General features: G+C 45.3%; 1 protein-coding gene across 2 annotated transcripts in view; it reads left to right on the top strand.

Annotated features, from left to right (window-relative positions):
* The window catches only part of LOC137434850 (phenylalanine--tRNA ligase, mitochondrial-like), a 41,127-nt gene that overhangs the window by 1,504 nt on the left and 13,872 nt on the right, over nucleotides 1-25,751 (top strand). For both annotated transcript variants that reach the window (XM_068127998.2, XM_078785008.1), the window contains exon 2: nucleotides 6,299-6,836. In XM_068127998.2, the coding sequence (XP_067984099.1) occupies nucleotides 6,311-6,836 (526 nt within the window). In that variant the 5' untranslated portion in view covers nucleotides 6,299-6,310. The remainder of the gene's footprint in view (nucleotides 1-6,298; nucleotides 6,837-25,751) is intronic.

The raw sequence follows: 25,751 nt of genomic DNA, 5'->3' as shown, positions 1-25,751 counted from the left end.
CGCCAAGGGCACGGCCTCCGGCCACCGGGTGGTGCGGTCCACCATGGTGAGGACGTAGGTGAAACCCCGCGAGGGGGGCAGAGGTCCCACCAGGTCCACGTGGACGTGGTCAAACCGGCGTTCCGGCACCGTGAACGGGGCCAACGGGGCCTGGGTGTGCCGGTGCACCTTGGCGCGCTGGCACGCGAGACACATCCTGGCCCAGCCGCGGACGGCCTTCTGGAGGCCATGCCAGACGAACTTGTCGGCGATCAGCCTTTGGGAGGCCATCGCGCCCGGGTGGGACAGGCCGTGGATGGCGTCAAACACCTGGCGCTGCCAGCCCGCGGGCACGATGGGGCGAGGACGCCCGAGGGAGACGTCGCACAAGAGGGCCGCGCCCACGCCGTCGAACGGCACCTTGGTGACGCGGAGGCCCGTGACGGCGGTCCGCAAGGCCTGGACGTCGGGGTCAGCGGCCTGGTCCGCTGCCATCCGGGCATAGTCGATGCCGAGGTGGACTGCGGTTGCGACGGCCCGGGAAAGGCAATCCGCCACCGGGTTGTCCTTCCCCGCGACGTGCTGGATGTCCGTCGTGTACTCGGACACGGCCGAGAGGTGACGCTGCTGCCGGGCCGACCACGGCTCGGTGACCTTGCCCATCGCGAAGATCAGCGGCTTGTGGTCGACGAAGGCAGTGAACGCACGGCCCTCGAGCAGATGGCGGAAGTGCCTGACCGCCAAGTGAAGTCCGAGCAACTCGCGGTCGAAGGTACTGTAACGGCGTTCGGGCGGGCGAAGCTGCCGGCTAAAGAACGCCAGCGGTTGCCAAGCTCCACGCACCCATTGCTCGTGCACCGCGCCCACCGCGTAGTCCGAGGCATCGGTGGTGAGGGTGATCGGTGCATCGGGCGCCAGGTGCGCGAGCATGGTGGCGTTAGCCAAGGCGAGCTTCGCGCCCGTGAACGCCGTGTCCATCTGCTCGGTCCAGGTAACGTCGCCTTTGCCCGGCTTACCTCGGAGAGCTTCGTGCAGGGGGCGCAGGAGCTGGGCGATACGGGGCAGGAACCGATGGTAAAAGTTCACCATGCCCAGGAACTCCTGCAGCCCTCTGATTGTGCGGGGGCGCGGAAACCCCTTCACCGCCTCCACCTTGGCCGGCAGGGGGACGGCTCCGTGCCTGGTGACACGGTGCCCCAGAAAATCGATTGTGGCGGCGCCGAACCGGCACTTTGCGGGGTTCACAATCAGGCCATGCTGGCCCAGGCGTTCGAAGAGCGTGCGGAGGTGGCGTAGGTGCTCTTCGCGGGACGCGCTGGCGACGAGGATATCGTCCAGGTAGACGTAGACAAAATCCAAGTCGTGCAGGACGCTGTCCATCAGTCGCTAGAACGCCTGAGCCGCATTCTTCAGACCGAAGGGCATGCGCAGGAACTCGAAGCGTCCGAATGGCGTGATGACCGCCGTCTTCGGGACGTCCTCCGGCCTGACGGGGACCTGATGGTAGCCGCGTATGAGGTCCACCTTCGAGAAGAAGGACCTGCCCGCCAAACGGGCGGAAAAGTCCTGAATGTGGGGGACGGGGTAGCGGTCGGGAGTCGTGGCGTCATTGAGACGGCGATAGTCCCCGCACGGTCGCCATCCCCCGCCGGGCTTCGGCACGATGTGCAGCGGCGACGCCCAAGCGCTCTCTGAGCGCCGAACGATGCCGAGTCGCTCCAGGGTAGCGAACCCCGCTTTTGCCACCGCCAGCTTCGTCGGCTCGAGGCGGCGTGCCCGGGCGTAGACCGGTGGCCCGACGGTGGGGATGTGATGGGCCACCCCGTGCTTGACGGCCCCCGCCGAGAAGGTGGGCCGCGTGAGGGCCGGGAAGCCGGCGAGGAGGCGGGTGAATGCGTCCGCTGCCGGAAGCGTACAGACCAACGTGGCCGGAACCGAATCGTTCGGCAAGCCGCTTGGCAAGCCGCTCGTTGAGCTGGGCAACGCACAAGCGAGCGAGCTGAACGTCTCGGCCTGGACAAGCCGTCTGCGCTTGACGTCGACCAGGAGCCCATTAGCGCACAGGAAGTCCGCGCCAAGCAGTGCCATGGGCACGTCGGCGGTGACGAACGTCCATCGGAAAACCTGCCCTCCAAACCGCAGAGAGAGGCAGCGTTTTCCGTACGTACGGATGGGCGTCCCGTTCGCGGCAAGCAGCGCGGGGCCCCCACCCGCGGCGTGCTTGTCTGACGTGCCGGCGGGAATGACACTCACCTGCGCTCCCGTGTCGCACAGGTAACGGCGCCCGGAGAAGGTGTCCGTTATGAACAGCAGGCTGCTCGAACGGCCGGCGCTCATCGCCACTATTGAGCGCCGGCCCGGGCGTTCCCCGACCCGTTGAAGGAGCACGGCGGATGACACCGCCGAGCTTCATGGCCGAACTTGGCGTGGAACCAGCACTAGGTGGTGGAGCTGGAGGAGCGCGGCTGGCTCCGCCAGGCCGGTGGAGTTGGCGGGTTTCCCCGCGGTGGCGGTTTTCGCCGCGGCGGTGGGCGGGGCGTGGCGGCGTTCACGAGGTGCGTATCAGCATGCTGCGTATGCTGTAGAAGCTGATGCTGTGGAACATGCTGCTGAACATCAGCCTCGAGGGCCGTGACGGTCACGCCGACGCTCGCCCGCGTGTCCGAAGCGGCGAAGTACCTGTCCGCCTCGGCTGCCAATGCTCGGGGTTCCGTTAGCTCGGTCCCGGCCAACGCGAGGCGAACCTGCGCTGGAAGTTGGCGCCGGAAAAGCACCCGGAATAGCGAACCGGGGGCTTCGTCGCCCAACAGTGACAGCATATGGTCCATTCGGACCGACGGGCGCGTGTCGCCGAGCTCGGGGAGATCCAGGAGGCGGTCGGCCCGTGCGTCGTCTGTGAGGCCGAACGTGGCTAGGAGTAGTCGCTTGAGTGCCTCGTACTTGTGGCCGTCCGGTGGGTGGCGAAGGACGGACACAACTCGAGCGGCCGTGCCGGGCCCGAGGGAGGCGACGACATGGCAGTAGCGCATGTCGTCGTTGGTGAGGCGCCGAAGCTGAAATTGGGCTTCGGCTTGAACGAACCAGACTTCGGCCTGGGCCTCCCAAAATTCGGGAAGTTTAATCGCCATTGCCTTGTCGTTGGCCATTGCAATGGCGTCGTGTTCGGAAGGATCGCTACGGCAGATCCAACGTCGAGGGTCACCAGTAAAGCGCGGCGTTACGCGCGCTGCTTGTGAGCAAGGAGGAAGCGGACAAGCGGTAACATATAAACGTCTTTATTGTAAGAGCACACTGTAACACTGAACCGCTCCGGGCTGGGCGCCCGGTGTATATCATGAGGCCACGCCTACCCCTCGGGCGTGGCCACCGCCCACTTGGTGCGTGGAATGATGTCACCACGCCAGTGGGCTTTTGTGTCCGCCACAGTATTACTATTATGCTGTGCAGGCACGTGTGCTGTACTCATCCAGTGTTCCTAGAGGGTGCGGCATCTAAGAGCACGCCACCCTTTGCATTTGGAAATAAAACCAGCTGTCCCATCTGCAATTGTTTTGTGGACGTTTAGATTACATGGGATTACAAATAAACGACATGGACAAAAGTATGTGGACACCTGAACATCACACCCGCATGTGCTCGTCGAACATCTCATTCCAAAATCATGGGCATTAATATGGAGTTGGTCCCCTCCCCCCCCCCCCCCCCCCCCCCCCCCCTTTGCTGCTATAACAGCCTCCACTCTTTGGGGAAGGCTTTCCACTAGATGTTGGAACATTGCTGTGGGAATTTGCTTCCATTCAGCCACAAGAACATAAGTGAGGTCGGGCACTGATGTTGGGCGATTAGGCCTGGTTCGCAGTTGGTGTTCCAATTCATCCCAAAGGTGTTTGATGGGGTTGAGGTCAGGGCTCTGTGCAGGCCATTCAAGTTCTTCCACACCGATCTCGACAAACCATTTCTGTATGGACTTTGCTTTGTGCATAGGGGCATTGTCATGCTGAAACAGCAAAGGACCTTCCCCAAACTGTTGCCACAAAGTTGGAAGCACACAATCGTCTAGAATATCATTGTATGTTGTAGCATTAATATTTCCCTTCACTGGAACCCATAGGGGCCAAGCCCGAACTATGAAAAACATCCCCAGACCATTATTCCTCCTCCACCAAACTTTACAGTTGGCACTATGCATTCGGGCAGGTAGCGTTCTCCTAGCATCCACCAACCCCAGATTCGTCCATCGGACTGCCAGATGGTGAAGTGTGATTCATCACTCCAGATAACGCGTTTCACTCCTCCAGAGTCCAATGGCGGCGAGCTTTACACCACTCCAGCCGACGCTTGGCATTGCGCATGGTGATCTTAGGCTCGTGTGCGGCTGCTCGGCCATGGAAACCCATTTCATGAAGCTCCTGACGAACAGTTGTTGCGCTAACGTTGCTTCCAGAGGCAGTTTGGGAATCTGTAGTGAGTGTTGCAACCGAGGACAGACGATTTTTCACACTGCGTGCTTCAGCACTCGGGGGTCCCGTTCTGTGAGCTTGTGTGGCCTATCACTTCGCGGCTGAGCTGTTGTAGCTCCTAGACGTTTCCACTTCACAATAACAGCACTTACAGTTGACCGGGGCAGCTCTAGCAGGGCAGAAATTTGACAAACTGACTTGTTGGAAAGGTGGAATACTATGATGGTGCCAAGTTGAAAGTCACTGAGCTCTTCAGTACGGCCCATTCTACTGCCAATGTTTGTCTATGGAGATTGCATGGCTGTGTGCTTGATTTTATATATACCTGTCAGCAATGGGAGAGGCTGAAACACCCGAATCCACTAATTAGATGAGCTGTCCGCATACTTTGGCCATGTAGTGTACGTGGAATCTCCCACGATGAAGCTATCTCTGAGGGCCTTTCACTCACTCACCGCAGGCAGGTAGGTGGTCTTTCTGTCTTCTACCGACTCCTCTCCGGCCTTGCACCCCCAGCTCTCTCTGTGCTCTGTCCCCCAAATATTCCTACAGGTCGCACAAGATCTGCCAGCAACCCTCTGATGGTTAAACTGCCGAAATCTCGGCTCTCTGCTCACCTTCACTCTTTCATTCCTCTTTTCTCCCGCCTCTGGAACAAACTCCCTCACTCCCTTCAATCCCACTCCTCCCTCCAGGTCTTTAAAACAGCTGTTCACCACCATCTCTTATCTTCCCCCATCCAAAACCTTGATCTTTTCTACCCCCGCTAATTCACCCCAGATCCACCTTGTTTGAAATTCCAACTTCTTTCCTGGAAGTCCTGGCAGAGTCCATATGTTTTATACCTCTCCCACCGCCCCCTACCCATGCCCCCCCCCCAAAGCCCTCGCCCTCTCTCAGATCTCTCGATGTCTCCATGTCTCTCGGTCCCTGCTCTCAAATGTTGTGTTTGTGTCCTTCCCCCTCTCTCCCCATCTTGTCTACCGCTCCCGATGTTATATGTTTTATGTGTCGGTTTGTCTTTCTGTGTGATAATATTCGCTCTTTCACGAGCCTCGATCTTGTATACAAAAAAAAAACAAAAAAACAAAAAAAAAACGTAAAATAGCCGGAGTGGGCTGACGGTCATCTCTTGAGGTTGGAGTTCAGACCTCTGCTGATTTGGGGGGGGGGGACCCTGAGAGCTCCCTGAACTTCTGGGAGCTCCCATGATCTGAATTCGAAAAATCTTAAGACCGAGAAAAATCTTAAGCAGACCATCGAGTAGAAGGGCTGTATTGGGTTTCAGAGTAATCAGTTGGTAAATAAGGGACCAGTACGGATCCGAAGTTTGGGGGTTAACCCATCCTGGGAGCCCCCATGATCCGAAATTGAAAAATCGAAGCCTGAGTGATGGTGCGAGATACTGTCTTGTATTCATGTGTCAAGTTTCCCACTTCCACTTCCACTAAAGGTGGTTTTATTCATGTGTCAAGTTTCAGAACCATCAGCCAGGTGATATGGGAGGAGTAGCAAAAATAGCAAAAGGTTAACGGACGGATGGACAAACAGACATCCGGACATCACGACCCATTTTATAAGTTAATCTCTTCGAGAATCGAAATAGGATGTCCTAAAAAGTAGAATGCTGCTGGCCAATAGTTTTTGGTTGGTGTTACCTGCATAACACAGTATCTGCAGTGTTGCATTTGGAACAGTTATGATAGACCAAGTCGGCTCATCTTGTGTTTAGAGTTCCATATATATATGGAGATGTGTGTGATTTGGTTGTAATTTTGCACGACATTACTTTCATTGGGTTGAATGCGTCGGTCAATTGTTCCTTTGGACTCATCTTTGGTGCTTTGGCTCTTTTGCAGCTCCGCGATACCATGAGATATGCTTTGTGGAACTATCTGCATAGGGCTAACAGCAACAAGCAGCAAGCCAGAATGATGGCACGGCATTGGCTGGGAAATGCTTGGATGAAGAGAAACGTTGGAATAGATAGGCCCGATATAATGTCGTCTTCCACAAACATTGACTACAGGGAGTTGAGGCTGCGAATGCGAAGAGGCTGTACTCCCACCTACATGTCGAGGGTCTCCCACTGTGCTTTTTTTCTTCCTCGTGTCTTTAGTAGCTGCAGGCGGTACCTGGGGACGAGGGTTGAAGAACGGTCTCCATTGGTCGTGGAAGGTGGAACGACTTCGATAGGCGATGGAGTCAAACAGACGCGTGAGCTGAAGGAGAGCATCGAGGCGCAACAAAAACATGTGAACACATTAGAGCTGTTTGGACAAACATACGTGCGAGATGAATGGACAAATATCCCTACTATGGTGATGGACAAACTGGGCCGGAATCTGCACAACCAAAAACACCACCCACTATGGCTTCTAAAGGAGAGGATAAAAGGTCGGTGTAGACCCGTTGTCACTTAGACAGCGAGCTAGATGACTGAGCTTGTAGTGGTGTTGTCATCAGGCTCTGTTTTTACCTGTTTTGTTTGTTCTCCAAAGTTTGTGACACCAGGCACACAAGGCTTGTTCACAGGAGGCGCACGGTTTTTGTTCAATTTTCTGAAGATTAATTTTTGCTCAAACTGAGCTTGTCTTCACTCCCGAATTCGATCGGCAAATAATTCAATGTTTTTACTTCTAAAATTGTATCTCTTTTATATGGCTAAATAGATGTTTTTCTTTTTATACTTGACATCGAGGTTCATGGAAAAGCGTTGCGACGGAAGGCAAAAAGGGCAACAAACTGACAGTGGGGCCATAGGTGGACAAAACAACCAAGGGATGGAACTAACAGGAAAAAGAGGAAGGAAGGGGCGGGGGACACAGAAACCAGTAAGAATGTTTGGATAGGTTCGGATAGGAAACGGTGCGTTTAATGGTAGAAAAGATTATGGGTAGGGATTACGTGAGATAATGGTGCATCGCTGTTTGAATCCTTGAAGAGCAGAGTGTGATTGAACAGTCTCTGCAGAGCAATTCCACAAATGGGACAAACAATGGACAATGGAGTTGAGGTGTGTGGTAAGCATGGATTTTGGAAGTTTAACCAGGAGAGGATTACTGGAAAAACGTGTGAAAGCAGAGGGAGCTAGACCAGAGTAGAGGTGGTTAAAACAGAGGATACCTTGTCTGTGATGTGAGAGCAACAGTTGTGTTTCGATCTCTTTACAGGAGTTATCAATAATATTAAGAACTTCAAATTCCACACAATCATGGAGAGACAGATGTGATGCTGGTGTGCCAGCCCACAACGGAGAGTAGTACTCCATTGAGCTACAGACAAATACCCTGTAGACGATGAGTCGTTCTGATTTTCCAAGGAAAGGCTTGGATCGATGGAAAATGCAGTCTGCGGCTGCCTTTGGAGGTCAGCTTTTCTGTGGTCGGCTCAAGGAAGTCATGGCTGATGGTGAGGCCTAGAACTTCAAGAGACTGTACCTCTTCCAGTGAATGACCAAATAAAGAGGTAGTTGGGTTAGTTTGACCATTATTCCAGAGTGCTAAGGTGAGACAGTGAGATTTTCCAGGACTGAAGGACATATTCCATTTACCAGAACAGTGTCTAATCAATTCCAGAGCAGCAAGGAGAGATGCAGCTGCAATTGAGGATACTGCATGACAATGTGGAGTCACATGCAAAAGAAAAGAAAAGGTTCCAAAAAAGAAGAAAAACAGAAGGTTTTGAAAAAGGAAGAGAAGATCTGATGGATTACCAAAGGACAACTTTTTGCAGGTAAAGAATATGTTGTGATGATTTTAGTTTTGAAAGTTTGACAAACTAAGCTTGTATGCACCAGAAGGATTTAATTGAGTAATGCAATATAAAACAAGAAAGAGCAATCAGACTGCCGACCCTCGCCAGGACGTGTTTTCAGTGTTTAAGGCTTTTGTTTTAAAACAAATATGGCGGCCGAACCACGTGACCGATAACGTCTTCGTTTTTTTTTTTCTCCACCAATTTATACCGAGATGATGCTCAAGAAATTTCATCTTGATCGGATGACGTTTTGTACTTGTCGAATTATGACGTCATAATGGAGGCACCTATGACATCATGATTAACATATTTTATTCCCCACGGAGAGTTCTTTACAATGAGCTATGTCTCAATTTTCTATATTCAGCACTTTCGGAGATATAGAGGTGCAATGTTTTTTGGTTTTCCAAGATTGTGGCCGAACCGGATTCACCGGAATCATCACCGGAATCAGTTATCGCGGTAACAGGATTTTGGAACGTGACATATGACGTCATAATTATCATTTTAAAAAATTATACAGGTGGACGTGCACCTTTGGTGAAACTTTCATTTCAATCGGACCAATGGTTGCAGAGAAAATCATATTTATACTGTGCGGACAAACAGACAAACAAACGAACTCAAATGCAATACCTTCTTTGCTGGCAAGGGTAACTAGAACAGCACTCTTCGACGTCATGACATGACCTAATCAGATAATATTTGCATCAGTATACAAACCTGTACCAAGTTTTAATTAGATCACTTCAGCCGTTCTCAAGCTATTGACCTATTACAGACTTTGACCTTTGACCTCTTGACCGCAAAATCGAATCAGTTCATCTTTACATGATTCTACATAATTGTACCAAATTTAATCAGAATCCCATCACCGGTTCACACGTTATCGCGGTAACAGGATTTTTTTTACCTAACATGACCTCTGAATGGGGCACCTTTGGTAAGAGCAATGTCGGCCGTCGTTTCAGTACAGATATGATCCCTTGACCACAGTTTTGGTTGAAACGCCGCCGCACTCTAATTGTCGCAGGGGGTAGTTCACGTCGTGGTGTGAAACAGGTTAAAGAGGATATACATTGAAAGTTTCGGAACTTTCAGATTCGTACTTTGTGGATTCTTTTGGCAGGAAATTTGCCAATCACATGGTTTCAGGAAAGGATAAACGAAGAGACGACAGACATGAAACCCTCCACCTGCATGATGACATGAGGTGTTTACTGCCTGTTTTGAGTTAGCCTCTGATTATTACAACAATAGGTTTTATCAAGTGAAGGTTGCCAAAGGTGTGCTCAATGTCATAGGAAGCAAAGTGAAGCTGAGATTTCGGGCACTGGTCCTTCATCGGAGCAAAAGACTCAGGTTTCCATGACCTGCTGCAACGAAGAGCGAACGCCAAAAACTTTAGGTTAGAAACCTTGTTTTTGGATCAATTGATTTTTTTTCTTCCTTATTTTCATTCAACTTATTCAGCTTGTCTCATCTTCTTCTCCTCCTCTTCCCTTTTTAAGGGAGGAGGTACAATGGTACCAAGCTCCTGCCCTCCCTGCCTTCACCACAATCCCCCTCCACTTCCCTCTGACCCCGGCCAACTATCTTCACTCTCCAACCACATCCACCTTACTGATATTCCTCTTCACACAATCCTCCCATCTCAACCAGGTTCTACCTCTTTCTCAACCAGGTTCTACCTCTTTTCCTCTTACCTTGTTCCCTCAACCTATCCGCTCCCTTTGCCATTCTCTCTTCCTCCATCAGCACCAAGTGTCCAGCCCATCTCAGCCGGCATTTCACCAATCTCCCCATCAAGCTCGTCTGCACACAAATCTCCTCCCTCAGTTCATCCATTCTCCTTATATCCACCCTCTTTACTCCCACAATCCTCCTGACCTAGTTGTTCTTGCAAACCTGCAGCCTCTGTTGTTGTCTCTCAGTCAGAGCCACCATCTCCAGACCGTAAAAGTAGGCCGGCGTTACACACGACATCAGAACCTTTCCTTTCAATCTCCTTGAAATCTTTCTGTCTGCCATTACTCCCTCCTCCTCCACGCATTCACACCCACCTGAATCCTCCCTCGAAACTCGCCTCTGACTTACCATCCCCAGTCACTGTTCCCCTCAGATACTCAAACCTATTTCCTTGTCTGATGATGATCTCCTTCGCCTCTAACTTGATATTTATTTATTTTCTCTGCTGCCCAGCCCACATCACCTCCGTCTTCTCCAGGCTCATTTTTACCTCCGCCACCTAAGGTGGATGGAGGTTATATGTTTTCACCCCTGTCGGTTTGTCAGCCCATGTTTCTCAAATGCCTCTTTCTACTTCCCCAGTACTTCCTGCAGCTTCCACCCACTCTTCACCACAACAGCCAACTCTTACAAACAAAATACTCAAAACACATTCACAACAACACCAAACGCTGGCTGGCCAACTATTCGTAGTTTTTAACGGCAGGTCATCATGCACACGATACTTTGCAAATGGAGTCCCTCAAGGCTCAGTCCTCTCCCCCACACTCTTTAATCTGTTCATGCACGACATTCCAAAACCACCCGAGAACATCCAATTAGCCTCGTATGTGGACGATATAACCATGACCGCTACTTAAAGCAACATAAACTGACGACCTTCAACTGATGACCACAGCACAACTTCAACCCTTCCTCAGCACCCTACAAACCTGGCTCACCATGAACAGACTAGAAGTATTCCCCTCAAAATCAACAATCACTCTTCTAACAAATTACACCAAGGAACACAGCTCTGCACCTCACATCACATTGAACAACATCCTTATTCCACACACACACCAAACAAAAATACTCAGCCTCACCTTTAACATACCCATGTCATTCTCAGGATCACATCACAAACATAGAAAAAACAAAAAAAACATGCACACCCAGGCTGAACACACTCGGGGCACTCACAGGCACCAACTTCAGACACCACAAAGAAACACCATCACTAACAGTACATTCGATCAGTCATCACCTATGCCAGCTCATCTTGGGTCTACAGCCTATCAAACACACATCTCAACACCTGCAGACCATACAAAACAAAGCCCTTCACATCCTCACAGGTTGCACATTAACAACACCCATCGAGCACCTACACACACAAGTCAAAATGCTAAATATCAAACACCACTTGAACATGAGAGGTGCACATGAGCTCATTGCAGTAAAAACAGCAAATGCCAACCCGATTCACCCATGCGACCACATGTACAACCACCCACAGGCCCCTCGACACATTAAATCTACATCACAAAGACTACAGTGACATCCTTTGTAACATCTCCCCACCGAACAAAGGAAACTACAAAAAGCACACCCACATCACTATAAACACAATAAACAACCTGGGCCCAAACAATATCTTGGGCACAAAACCTCCACCCATCGATGACACAGAGAAACTGCTCCCCAGGTCTGATCGTGTTCACCTTTCATGCCTTCACTGTGGACACCACCCACAACTTTTACACTACAAACATAGGCTCGACGACACCACTGACGACACCTGCAACCACTGTCGGGCCGCTCCACACACAATAAAATATATCATGGAGCACGGCGCGGTCCTGGCTTCACGTAGGCAAGAGCACAACATCTTGGATGTGAGGGATCTCTGGGTCGCTCCTGTGAGATTGATCAGCTATCTCCGTGCCATTGGTCTGTTCAACCAGAACTGACTGGGGCAACACAACAACAACAACAACAACAGCCATATAGTCCGCATACTACATCCTCCTCAAACTACCCATCATGTTCACCTTCCTGCTTACCAGCTCCATCACCTAGATAAACAGGAGTGGGCTGAGAGTGCTTTCTTACCTCAAACCGATGTTCACACTGAATTCCTCCAACATCCCAGGACCAACCAAAACGCTTCCCTTCATTCCCTTTTACATCCCTTCCACCAACCTAACTTTTGCTTCCGGCACTCCCATCCATCTCAGTGTCGCCATCACCATCTCTCTTGGGACAGTGTCGTAGGCCTTCTCCAGATCCTCATATCTCAATACTATTTCACCTTGCACCTCCAACCTCTTCTACACCAGCATGACTTCGACATCTGTCATTCCCCTACCCGTTCTAAACCCCTGCTGCTCTTCTCCAATCTCCTTCTTCACACTCTTCCTTATCCTCCCATACAGAACCCTCTCCAGTACCTTCATGACATGACTAAGGAGTGTAATGCCCCTGTACTTCCCCGGATTTTGAACATCCTTCTTCTCCTTCCATATCGGCACAATATTCATATCTTCCATATCCTAATATCAACTTCCATATCTCACTGTCCTCCAATCCTCCGGAATTGACCCATCTCTCATACGTACATTCAACAACCTCTTCAACCAACTGACTCTGACTTCTCCCACTGCAATTATCATCTCTGTACACACCTCGTCAATGCCTCGCACTCTTCCCTTTTTCATCCTCTTCAATGCTTCAATACCGTGCACTTCCTCTTCCATAACCTCCACCAACTCCACTTTCCCTTCCACATAACTCGGTAGCTCCAGCTCACCGTTGCTTCCGTCCCAGGTCAACAGCTCTTTGAAATGTCCTTCCCACACCTTCAATATTGCACCTCTCTCTGTCACTAGCCTCTGACCACCGTCCTTAATCACTACCCCCTTCTTCCCACTTCATGTCCTCGTATTCTCTGTAAAAATTGCAAAGTGCGGGTACATTTTCAAGAAAAGGTATTCAAAGACATTGTGAATACGCAAGATGCCAAGTATTCATCATTTTTAAAGCATAAAGCAAAGATGGAGGCTGGGCACTGCCAGGAAGTGTGTTCCACAGTCAGGAGAGGTGAGGCTGATGATAATTAGAGAACTAGACAAAGGGTCACCGAGTAGCTCAGTTGATGAGCATTTACCTGCAAAAGCTATGCCCAAATTGAATGAACTCCATCCCGTCTACAATGAGCAAGAGCGACGGACCTGATAACGCCAGGTGGGATACTGGAGCACCAGGCCAAAGTGGGGAGGTATACCCTGTCGGGGAAGTGTTGTGAGACTCAAGACTCCAATGATGTCACAGGTTTACAAAAGATCACAACTTTATTAACTGGTTGTTCACTTCATTCCAATACCAAATAACTACCGTTTAACTCAATGGACCAGGTAACTCTATCCGCATAGTCCCTCTTTCGTGGCTGCAGCGCCGTACTCGTGGTACGCGTTCATTCCGTCGGGCAGGGCTTCTGAGGATGAGTGCTCCTCAGTCAAGGAGATGTTTACTCTTTTATGGGCACCGCAGTATTAATCCTTCCTCCGCTAATCCTAATCCGTTCTCCGCAAACGTTACTCGGTCGCCTCACTGGCACCAGCTCGCTCCCCTCCTGCTGCGAGTTCCATTTACCAAACAATAGGGGGGTGCTCCAGCCTGGGGCTGTGACCAGGTGGACAAGAGATTACCATGTTCGTGCACATCCCTGACATTCATTTACGAAATCGTCTATCTGCTTCGTTACCAGTCCCAATCAATGAGTTACCAGTCCCAATCAATGAGTTACATTTCCACAATTCCCTCATCTTTTTGTTTTTGTTTATATTAACCATTAATCTAAACATCAATATAAGTAAACAATCAATCACTGCAAGTAAACATCAATACAAGTATAAGTAAATAATCAATCACTGCAAGTAAACATCATTACAAGTATAAGTAAATAATCAATATCAACAAGTAAATATCAATACAAGTATTCAAACCATAACTTTGGTAATCAAATTCCCTTAGGCATACACCGTCATCCTGCAAGAATCACAAAACATTTCGTTGGTCATTGACTCCTTCCATATTGTTCAATCTATTGCATTTGCATCACAAATATCTTTTCAAAACAACACTTCACCATCACCAAGATACAACAATTTCACTTCATTTTCAAGTTTTGTAAAGCATCTGCACCATCTGGCAAAAACGTTTGCCTCCACACAAATGTTGACTTTGTTTGAAAGGAAGGGCTGATCACTTGTGTTTGAATCCAGGTATGAAACATTTTCTCCTAATGTCTTCATAGCACCTGCACTACTTCGTGTAGGATTTCGCTGTTGTGGTAACATTGCGGAGTCATAGACTGACCCTGCTCTCCATGTAGCATTCTTGCCACTTTTTGCTGTAAACCATAGTAATTCCTGAACAAGGCCTTCACCCAGTTGTAGTCGACTTGCCTCCTCCCTCATTGTGAGTGGGCAGCAAGTATTGGTGTGACGTTGATTGGCCAGCAAGATGTGGAACAGGGATGCCGGATGCATCCACAATGATGTTGGGACCATGGTGTTCAGGTCATCCATGGTCCATACCAGGAGTGGCCCGCAGAATCGTGCACAGCTGTTGTGAAAAGGCACAGCCATTGGTTTGCAGCTCCATGCTGGCTCCCCGGAAGTTGGTGAAGTAATAACATATGTCCCCGCATTTCACAGAGGTTGCAGGTAAGGTGTCGTTGTCCTGCAACTTCTGATGTGATGAATGTTCCAAGCCTTCGAACAAGAGTAAGTGATCGCCTTTCTTTCATATGTTGCAGTGTGATCCAGGCAAATGGTCACATAAATTTCCTTGGTGAAGGTAAGCATCCATCTCCAAGTTACACGGGAGAATGTCTTCATCATTCTTTGAGAAAGAGGGTGTATGCCACGTTTAACTTCCTTTTTTTTAGCCACAAATTTTCTTTCTCGAACTTCTTCCCAATTCCGTTAGCACCCCCTTCAAATGTGATCTCGTCTTATCCTTATGCTCAGTCACATCTGAATCTGCTTTCCACACACACTGAATCAGATAGGGTACATCTTACCATGAAATCAGCATAATCATGTATATCTTCCGACAGTTTCACATTCAACAATTTGTTGTTTTTCCTTAACACAAAAAAAGTTATATTCATTTATATGCGTCACACAAATAATATTCAATCAGGTATGTATTTCACTACTAAACTAAGAATAGCATCCACAATTGCTTTCAGGTTAATATAGTTCAAAAATTAACTCATGCAGGTATTTTAGCACTACTCTAAGAAAATAAATTGTATATGATTACAATCACAAACGGGAATATCTAATTCCCAACAACAATTTTCCCAAACCAACAAATTAAGCATAATGTATTATTACCATAATTCCTCTCCACTTTTTCTTTTCCCTTTTTTTTTCTAACAGTGTGTCACTCGTGGTGATATGAGTTCACTGATATTGTAATTGACACAACTCATAACATTGTCGTTATGCCATTATCTTAATTCTACTGTATTCATTTGCAACATCACTTGATTTAATCTTTTAATCTCAGTATTTATGTCGCCATAAAAGTCTTCCTTTTCTGGTTCCACATTTCTTTCCTCATTTGTCACTTCATGCGTTATCATCGTGTTGTTGGTTACCTTATTCAAACACACCGTCACTAAGGCTTTCAAGCAAGCCACCACTAAAACAATTGCCAATATAACTACTAAACCAACAAACAAGTCTGCTACTCCTTGTATATATTCATACCTATGACATAATTATATGTCGATGACATTTAACATTATATACCAAACTAACAAGCTTCCTAAAAGGTAAATAAAGAAAATCCCTTAATATGTAACATAAATCAGATTATTTGTCTTACCCTGATCCCCCTATCTCCCGGGGTTGAACTCGATCCCCTGATCATGAGTGTAGTTGTGATACATTTTTGACTCATGTTGTATTAATATCAGCAGGTAATTGTATGTCATGTAGGCAAATAAATGTCACTATCCCAAGTAGGAATATCACATGTTGAAAATGTAATGTTTATCAATGCAAGGGGTGTTAAAATGTAATTCAAATGACTGTAAATCACGACTATCATTTATCTGCCACTGAATGTTCTGCTGGGCTGCTAGGTGCAGCCTCATTTTCTGTGGGATCGTCCACCTTAGCCCCATGTGCTTGTTTGCAATGAGGGGCATGAATCCAACTTTCTATTTTGGGTCCATATTTTTTTCCCTATTCTTATCAATCTCCTATGGTTTATCATTTCGTTCCAAGATACCGCAACCAAAGGTTTTAACCAAAGCTCTACCAAACTATTTCCAATTTGAACAAAAAATGCCAGTGAAACAATGATTCGAAGAATTAACTTCAAGGGGTCAATAAATTTATTCTATAGCCAGATCTAATTTTCCCATCCAATAGTTTGCCTTGCCACATGTCATATTATAACACTTTAATAAACCTTCGAAAAATGTTTCCCATCTCAACAAATTTCCTTTTTACAAATAGCCATGTGTAACTTACGTATTTAACTACAATTTCCTCTCAATTTGTTTGGCCTAACTGGCCGCAAAAGTGGCTGCCAGCATGCAGTACCGTTTTTTATCTACCAAGGAAGTGCTCGTCCACACAAGACCTCTACCAAAATGTTGTTTGTAAAAACAAATCTGGGATTTCCGATTACATGGATGCACTTTCAGGACATTTTCAGGCTGCTGTTAACAATCCACTATGATAAATTAATTCCTTTACCCACAATCAAATAATTAGTACAAATTGAGGATATTATCCATTTGACATTCATTTATAGATTCATTATGTTGGATCTAATATATATATATTTTTTTTTTTCAATAATTTCGCACTGGTGTAAGGAAGAACAATAGCTCTCATAAGTCTTAGTAATATCGTAGTTAATTTACCCAGCATCGAAGAATTTATTTACTATCCATTCTCATCTGTTAACCAGTGACTTTGTTTGAACTCCAGAACTCAAAACTCACAATAGTTCAAACCAGCAAAATTTCCTTTACTATTTTCCCATATCATCTATGCCTTATACACATCCATACATACAGCCCAATTTATATTCTGATAAAATTCAAGTTTATATATATATAAAATCCGTGAGCAGAGTACTCTGGGAAGTCAGTGTAAGACCTCTCCAAAATTTGGCTAATTTTGTACTCCCACATTTTTTATGAAGCTCATATCCATAAATAGCTTTGATTCTCATATAAATTCTATCACAATGGAATCCCAAGATTACTTCCAATTTTTTACTATTAATGAATAGCTGCTCATAACTCAGCAAATCAAATCTTTATTCTCCATCTCCCTTGACAAAAGTGATAATTTTCATAATCAAATTATATTTCTATTTTTTATTTTATGAATTCTCTCGATATGCGATCCCATCCCCATGGAACTATCTATTTTTCAGACAAGGCACACTGTCGGTGTCAACAATCTTGTAAGATTGATACACAAAAACAAAAACACTGACACACAAAATACCCACACACACATGCATTATGCGTATTTGTTTGCGTTGGAACCCTTATTTACAGATCCGGATGGGTGTCAACTTTATTTCAATTTCTCAAAATTTGTCCTTCAATTTTATAAGCGCTAATACACAAATGGACCAAAAAGTTTATTCTTAGAAAACCCCTATGACGTCACATTGACATTACCCTTTCAGTTCCCACAATAATTTATCCAAATTTCACTACCCACCCATTTGTATGTCAGTCGACCACTGACCTATCAATCGTGTGGAACAATAGTCCGAAATTCCCACCCGATCATGATGTGACTCTTGTCACTTGGTTTGCCAAAAAAATTGCAAAGCAATTGTTCCAAACTTTGTAAATTTAAAATTTTGTGCCCAACATAAAAGATCCAATTTCGGCATTTGATCAATTAATTATCAATTTGCTTACAAGCAAAAGAAAAATGAATAATTCTTGCTCCGAAAACTTTTCAGACCCAAGAATCATCGACAGTTATTCATGTTTGTCCAGTAATCTAATTTGTTGAGGCCAATCGTCATTTGGGATTTGTCGCAATGAAGGCCTAATCATTGTCTGAGGTATCGGTCAGCACTGGTACCCTTGATCTTGGTTTACCCTATGAACTTGTCTTCCTTTTGGTATACGGACATCCTCTTTTCCAATGTCCCATCCGTCCACACTTGAAACACCGGTTTCTGTCGTTGCCTGGTCTGTGCACCTGTGCACTTGTATTGCTGGGCTGCATCTCTACATCCCTGAGTTGCCACTGCAATCTCTCGTTATCTCCTGAAACACGAAAAAATTCTCTGTACCGTCCTTTTTGGGGAGACAACTGGAAATCAGATGGGACAACTGTCACTTTCATTCCTAATTTCGAGGGCAGTTGTGCATTTGTCTCCTCCACTGTATCCTGTATCCTTTTTATTTTAAGTTCTAGATCCGTTATCCGTTCTTGCTGTTCCCGTTCTCTGGATTCACCATCCCAAAGATGGAATGCAAGCCAGTCTACCGTTAGATTCTGTCTCTTCCTGGCTTTCAATCTTTGTTCCAATCTTTCCAATCGACTTCGCTCAAATGTACCATCTCTTGGAAACTCCTCATCATGTCCCTTTGTCCACAAATACCAATTCTCGACCTGCCTTATAGCTTCGGCACCATAACGGTCGTACATATGATGTGTACAAGTACCTTTTTGTGGAATCTTTGGTTGTCCTTGTGTATTCTTGCAGGCTCCATTTCCCATTCTGCTTTTTATCAAAGTAGCGTTGGATGTGTTGTAGTTTGTTCCTTTAAAGCTTCACTCGTACCTCCAGGAAGGATCTCTCCACCTGTTCAAACGGTGATTTCCAGAGAATCTCTCTCACCTGTGGCTTTTGCACAATCCAATCTCACAGATCAGTATTTGCAGATGAGCCAGAGGGTCAGTATGAAATGGGTGAATCCTCAGGTGTCCGCTCTGTTGAAGGGGAAATCACACAATGGTAACCGCACATATATATCTATATATAAACTCACCACCTTGCTCAATTTTCCAAGGTTGTCTTCACATTGATAATATCTCACAAAGATATCAAAGCTTCTTTCTTGAGACCGCATTTTCATCAATCAAACAATCAATATATGCAATTCAATTTATTCAGTTCAATTTATTCAGTTAAATTTATTCAATTAAATTTATTCAGTTCAATTCAATTATTCAATTTCAATTAATTTATCAATATTCATCAATAAATCAAATTAATCATTTTGGATGACTCCTTGCATAAGCTGTTTCCCCAATGATGTCAGGACAGGTCCATCTATTGACTGAGATCGAAGCTCATCGGTCGTCACCTCTGGTTCATACCTCATGTCAATTGACGAATCACTGTTCTGTCCTAGGGTCATATCTGACCTATTTTTCCATTTTGCCTGGTCTTCACAAATTTTCTTTGCAACCACTAAAGGCAACTCATCCTTCATTCGTGAGACCGCCAAAATGGATGGCAGATATTAAAGTTCTTTGGGAAAAATATCTCATCATTTTTCTTTTAATAGTACCCAAATCTCTTGGCAATATAAATTTCGTAAAACTCCTGAAATAAGACTGTAAAATTCCTTCAATCATGCTAAATTTTGAAACTCCATCGCTTGTAACACCCAATTTATCCCATAGGGCTTGAAAGTTCTTTCCCAAGTTCATGCAATCATTCTGCATTTGAACCATATGATATCATTCATAATAATCATCATGATTTTATAGTCATGGTCCTATCATAATCATCTATCTATAATTCCAGTAATCTCTGTTTGTACGTCTGTACGTCTGTACGTCTGTTTGTCTGTGACCGCTGTTTCTCGACAACCACGGGTCCGATATACTTTTAACTTGCCAGGTATATTGCTGGGGACCCGAGGATGTGCCTTTTCAAGGTTTCATATTAATCGGACAATTACTTACCGAGCTATGTCCAAAAAACGATTCAACCAATCAGAGAGCAGCGAACGATCGCGTGTGCCGAACGTGGAGGACACACTCTGCCTCGGATGGCACATTTGAGAGCGTATTCATTTATTTCACGTTTGCAAACTATGTTGGCGTTAAACTATGTTTTAAAACTAATAAAACCGAATTTGCGATTCATTCGCTTTCCTGCGCGTTTGTGCACGCGATGGCGATTTCTTTACCAAACTCCGGAAGCCGTTCGCTTTGGACCAAACCATTGCATGTAAATAGAGGGGGGGGATTGTCACCGTACTCGCAAGCCGTTCGCTTTGGACCAAACCATTTCATGTAAATAGAGGGGGGGGATATAATTTTAGATATAGATATAGTACGGGCAATGCCCTAGTCTATTTAAAACGAACATTTCCTTTATCACCACAGCTATGTGGTATAATCAACAATAGAATAAAACTGTACATAGCAACAGGCTACCTCATGGCCACTTAGTATACCTATTGACAATAAGTCATAACAATATCGAATAATCATTGAACAATTAAAAAATCGCTTCCACTGCTCCAGCCGCAGCATTCGTCATTTTGTTCTGCTCATCCGCGTGACCAAAACGAAATAAAGGGAGCTCAACCATTACACAGCGCTTTTAATGGCGCATGCCATAGGAACTCAACGCAATTTCGACTCGGCCAGAAAAACGAGCAAATTTTGCAGGATGTTAACTGGAATTAGCCGTGAAAATATATACAAAATACACAAAAATACACACCCACAAAAATAAACAACAAAACCCAAACAAACCCAAGGTCGACCATCTTACACAGTAAATTACATCATTTCAGCATCGTATTGATTGCTGAAATATTCCAGGGTTTATACACACCTTAAAAGAGGTATGCTTTGTGGTGTTGCCCCCTCCCACGTTTATTCCAGGGTTTATACACACCTTAAAAGAGGTATGCGTGGTGTTTCCCCCTCCCACTTTTAATTACTCATTAAATTACTCATTAAATTACTCATTAAATTACTCATTAAATTACTCATTAAATTACTCATTAAATTACTCATTAAATTACTCATTAAATTACTCATTAAATTACTCATTAAGTTACTCATTAAATTACTCATTAAATTAACTTACATAGTTTCAGCATTGTATTGATTGCTGAAATATTCCAGGGTTTATACACACCTTAAAAGAGGTATGCGTGGTGTTGCCCCCTCCCACTTTTAATTAAATTACATCCTTTCAATTAAAAACATCGCTTCTACTGCTCCAGCCGCAGCATTCGTCACTTTGTCTGCTCATCTGCATGACCAAAACGAAATAAAGGGAGCTCAACCATTACACAGCGCTTTTAATGGCGCATGCCATAGGAACTCAACGCAATTTCGACTCGGCCAGAAAAACGAGCAAATTTTGCAGGATGTTAACTGGAATTAGCCGTGAAAATATATACAAAATACACAAAATTACACACCCACACAAATAAACAACATTTATTCCGTTCAACAGAACAAACATTTCCTATATCATGACATGCATGTCTTCAAAATTATATGACCAAGAGAAAAAGTAAAACTAATTAAAACTGCGGGCAGTGATGATCCGGGGACCATACCGCTCCATCCTGATTGGACGGGTGCGTGCTAGAGTCGTTAACAACGACAGTCCAGATCCGATTGTTCAAAATTTCAACTCAATCGATCGAAAAATGAACGCAGGGATGCATTTTAAAGGTGCAGTGGCACTAACTGAGTTGCCACGAATATGGTCACGAAATTGCCAATATGGCCATCACAAAATATTTTCCTTAATCAATTGGCTCATAGCATAACCAATCTGCAAGTATTTCATCCGAAGATGTATCTCTGAGGAATTTTAATTAAATAAGTCATTTATAAATCAACGAGTTAATTTATTAAATGATTAATCAATAAATCAAAATTTTCCTTGACAGCCACATCACTTGGTCAGTGTCATGTCCAAATATCAGCTTCCTTACTCAAAAGGTGCCTGAGTTAATGTAATGTAATTACTGTAATAAGATTACTGCAATTACTGTAATGATTACTGTAATTACTGTAATTACCGGAACTGTAATTACTGTAATTACCTCAGGTAATTACTGTAATGTAATTACTGTAATGTAATAAGAAATGTAATTAATTAAATAAGTACTTCATTAATCGCTAATAATTAAATAACTCGTGAATTCTTATCCGATTTACTTAACATTTGAGTGTCCCCAAAACGTTGGAGCAAAACGTTGCAACAACGAAAGTGAAACGTTGTAGCGACGTTGTGGAAACGTCAGCAAAACCCAACATTTGAATGTTCCCAAAACGTTGGAGCCAAACGTTGCAACAACGAAAGTGAAACGTTGTAGCGACGTTGTGGAAACGTCAGCAAAACCCAACATTTGAATGTTCCCAAAACGTTGGAGCAAAACGTTGCAACAACGAAAGTGAAACATTGTAGCGACGTTGTGGAAACGTCAGCAAAACCCAACATTTGAATGTCCCCAAAACGTTGGAGCAAAACGTTGCAACAACGAAAGTGAAACGTTGTAGCGACGTTGTGGAAACGTTAGCAAAACCCAACATTTGAATGTTCCCAAAACGTTGGAGCAAAACGTTGCAACAACGAAAGTGAAATGTTGTGGCGACGTTGTGGAAACGTTAGCAAAACCCAACATTTGAATGTTCCCAAAACGTTCCCAAGAATGTTCTCTCTCTGTCTGTCTCTCTTTCTGTCTGTCAATGTCTCTCTCTGTCTGTCTCTCTCTCACTTTCTGTCTCTCTCTGTCTATCTCTCTCTGTCTGTCTGTCTGTCTCTCTCTATCTGTCTGAATATCATCTTTATCTCTGTCTGTCTCTATGTCTCTCTCTCTCTCTTTCTTTCTGTCTCTCTCTCTCTGTCTCTCTGTCTGTTTGTCTCTCTCTGTCTATCTCTCTCTGTCTGTCTCTCTCACTTTCTGTCTCTCTCTGTCTATCTCTCTCTGTCTGTCTGTCTGTCTCTCTCTATCTGTCTGAATATCATCTTTATCTCTGTCTGTCTCTATGTCTCTCTCTCTTTCTTTCTGTCTCTCTCTCTCTCTGTCTCTCTGTCTGTTTGTCTCTCTCTGTCTATCTCTCTCTGTCTGTCTCTCTCTCACTTTCTGTCTCTCTCTGTCTATCTCTCTCTGTCTGTCTGTCTGTCTCTCTCTATCTGTCTGAATATCATCTTTATCTCTGTCTGTATCTATGTCTCTCTCTCTTTCTTTCTGTCTCTCTCTCTCTCTGTCTCTCTGTCTGTTTGTCTCTCTCTGTCTATCTCTCTCTGTCTGTCTCTCTCTCACTTTCTGTCTCTCTGTCTATCTCTCTCTGTCTGTCTGTCTGTCTCTCTCTATCTGTCTGAATATCATCTTTATCTCTGTCTGTCTCTATGTCTCTCTCTCTTTCTTTCTGTCTCTCTCTCTCTGTCTCTCTGTCTGATTGTCTCTCTCTGTCTATCTCTCTCTGTCTGTCTCTCTCTCACTTTCTGTCTCTCTCTGTCTATCTCTCTCTGTCTGTCTGTCTGTCTCTCTCTATCTGTCTGAATATCATCTTTATCTCTGTCTGTCTCTATGTCTCTCTCTCTTTCTTTCTGTCTCTCTCTCTCTGTCTCTCTGTCTGTTTGTCTCTCTCTGTCTATCTCTCTCTGTCTGTCTCTCTCTCACTTTCTGTCTCTCTCTGTCTATCTCTCTCTGTCTGTCTGTCTGTCTCTCTCTATCTGTCTGAATATCATCTTTATCTCTGTCTGTCTCTATGTCTCTCTCTCTTTCTTTCTGTCTCTCTCTCTCTGTCTCTCTGTCTGTTTGTCTCTCTCTGTCTATCTCTCTCTGTCTGTCTCTCTCTCACTTTCTGTCTCTCTCTGTCTATCTCTCTCTGTCTGTCTGTCTGTCTCTCTCTATCTGTCTGAATATCATCTTTATCTCTGTCTGTCTCTATGTCTCTCTCTCTTTCTTTCTGTCTCTCTCTCTCTGTCTCTCTGTCTGTTTGTCTCTCTCTGTCTATCTCTCTCTGTCTGTCTCTCTCTCACTTTCTGTCTCTCTCTGTCTATCTCTCTCTGTCTGTCTGTCTGTCTCTCTCTATCTGTCTGAATATCATCTTTATCTCTGTCTGTCTCTATGTCTCTCTCTCTTTCTTTCTGTCTCTCTCTCTCTGTCTCTCTGTCTGTTTGTCTCTCTCTGTCTATCTCTCTCTGTCTGTCTCTCTCTCACTTTCTGTCTCTCTCTGTCTATCTCTCTCTGTCTGTCTGTCTGTCTCTCTCTCTATCTGTCTGAATATCATCTTTATCTCTGTCTGTCTCTATGTCTCTCTCTCTTTCTTTCTGTCTCTCTCTCTCTGTCTCTCTGTCTGTTTGTCTCTCTCTGTCTATCTCTCTCTGTCTGTCTCTCTCTCACTTTCTGTCTCTCTCTGTCTATCTCTCTCTGTCTGTCTGTCTGTCTCTCTCTATCTGTCTGAATATCATCTTTATCTCTGTCTGTCTCTATGTCTCTCTCTCTTTCTTTCTGTCTCTCTCTCTCTGTCTCTCTGTCTGTTTGTCTCTCTCTGTCTATCTCTCTCTGTCTGTCTCTCTCTCACTTTCTGTCTCTCTCTGTCTATCTCTCTCTGTCTGTCTGTCTGTCTCTCTCTATCTGTCTGAATATCATCTTTATCTCTGTCTGTCTCTATGTCTCTCTCTCTTTCTTTCTGTCTCTCTCTCTCTGTCTCTCTGTCTGTTTGTCTCTCTCTGTCTATCTCTCTCTGTCTGTCTCTCTCTCTTTCTTTCGTGGCTGATGTCTTCTCTGCATGTCTATCTCTCTCTCTCTGTATTAATTTGTTCAACACTGCAAGTTACATGCATTCTCAAATCCATGATCGTGCTGAAAATATCGTGTACGACATTGGGTGGTTTGCCATTGCCTTCCCCAAAGCGCTTAATTATTGTCTTTCATTTAACCGTGAAGCATGTCTGAAAAGCTTACTCATTTTTATTTTATTTAAATCCCCCGAGCCGTTCCAAAATATACTGAAACGCAAAAGAAACTTACCACCTTTGAAACTTTTAAATATCAACAATAACACTGCGTGTAGTAAATGTGTGAACTTATTTGCGGACAATAGTGTCCTCACTGTCAGACAAAACGGTCACGGATGGTCACTTGAACCTTCAATGGTCATTTCATAGCACAGCTGTTGAACAGCCGTTTTGACTGTCAGTGATTAGCCAAGGGGTACGGGATGATTTTAATGAGCTGCACGTGATGTCTTGATATTGGCTTTAAAAAGACCAGTGCAAAATGGGCATTTTGACCGAAAAATTTGACCATTTTGACCAACTTCAAAAAGACCGAAAACGCAAAAGAAACTTACCACTTGTTTGAAATGTAATAAAATTGTAACAGTTAAAAATAAAACAAACCAACAATTGCTAATTGAAACATTGGCATTTTATTGATGACATGTCAAGTTTTTGACCAAGATACACCATCTCATCAGTTTGTTCTACAGTACAGAACAGCACAGGGTGCAATGTCAGTCCCCTTTCAAAAGCGTGTGTGGCCACCATTGTTTTGGATACAGGCAGTGCATCATCGGCGTATACTGCCTACCAGTCTTTGGATGGATTGCTGCTGGATTCTGTCCCACTCAGTCCTCAATGTCTGAAGCAGCTCTGCCCGTGTCCTGGCCCTGCCAACTACGCGTCTCCCAAGCTCATCCCACAGGTGCTCTATGGGATTCAGGTCAGGGGAGAGCGCAGGCCACTGCATGGTGTTGATGTTCTCGCCTTGGAGAAATGCAGTGGTAAAGCGAGCAGCATGGGGACGAG

Source organism: Myxine glutinosa, chromosome 9, assembly GCF_964187855.1.
Source record: "Myxine glutinosa chromosome 9, kmMyxGlut1.1, whole genome shotgun sequence".
Lineage (NCBI taxonomy): Eukaryota > Metazoa > Chordata > Myxini > Myxiniformes > Myxinidae > Myxine > Myxine glutinosa.
Note: the sequence above shows the minus strand (reverse complement) of the source record. Positions and strands in the feature narration are given on the sequence as shown.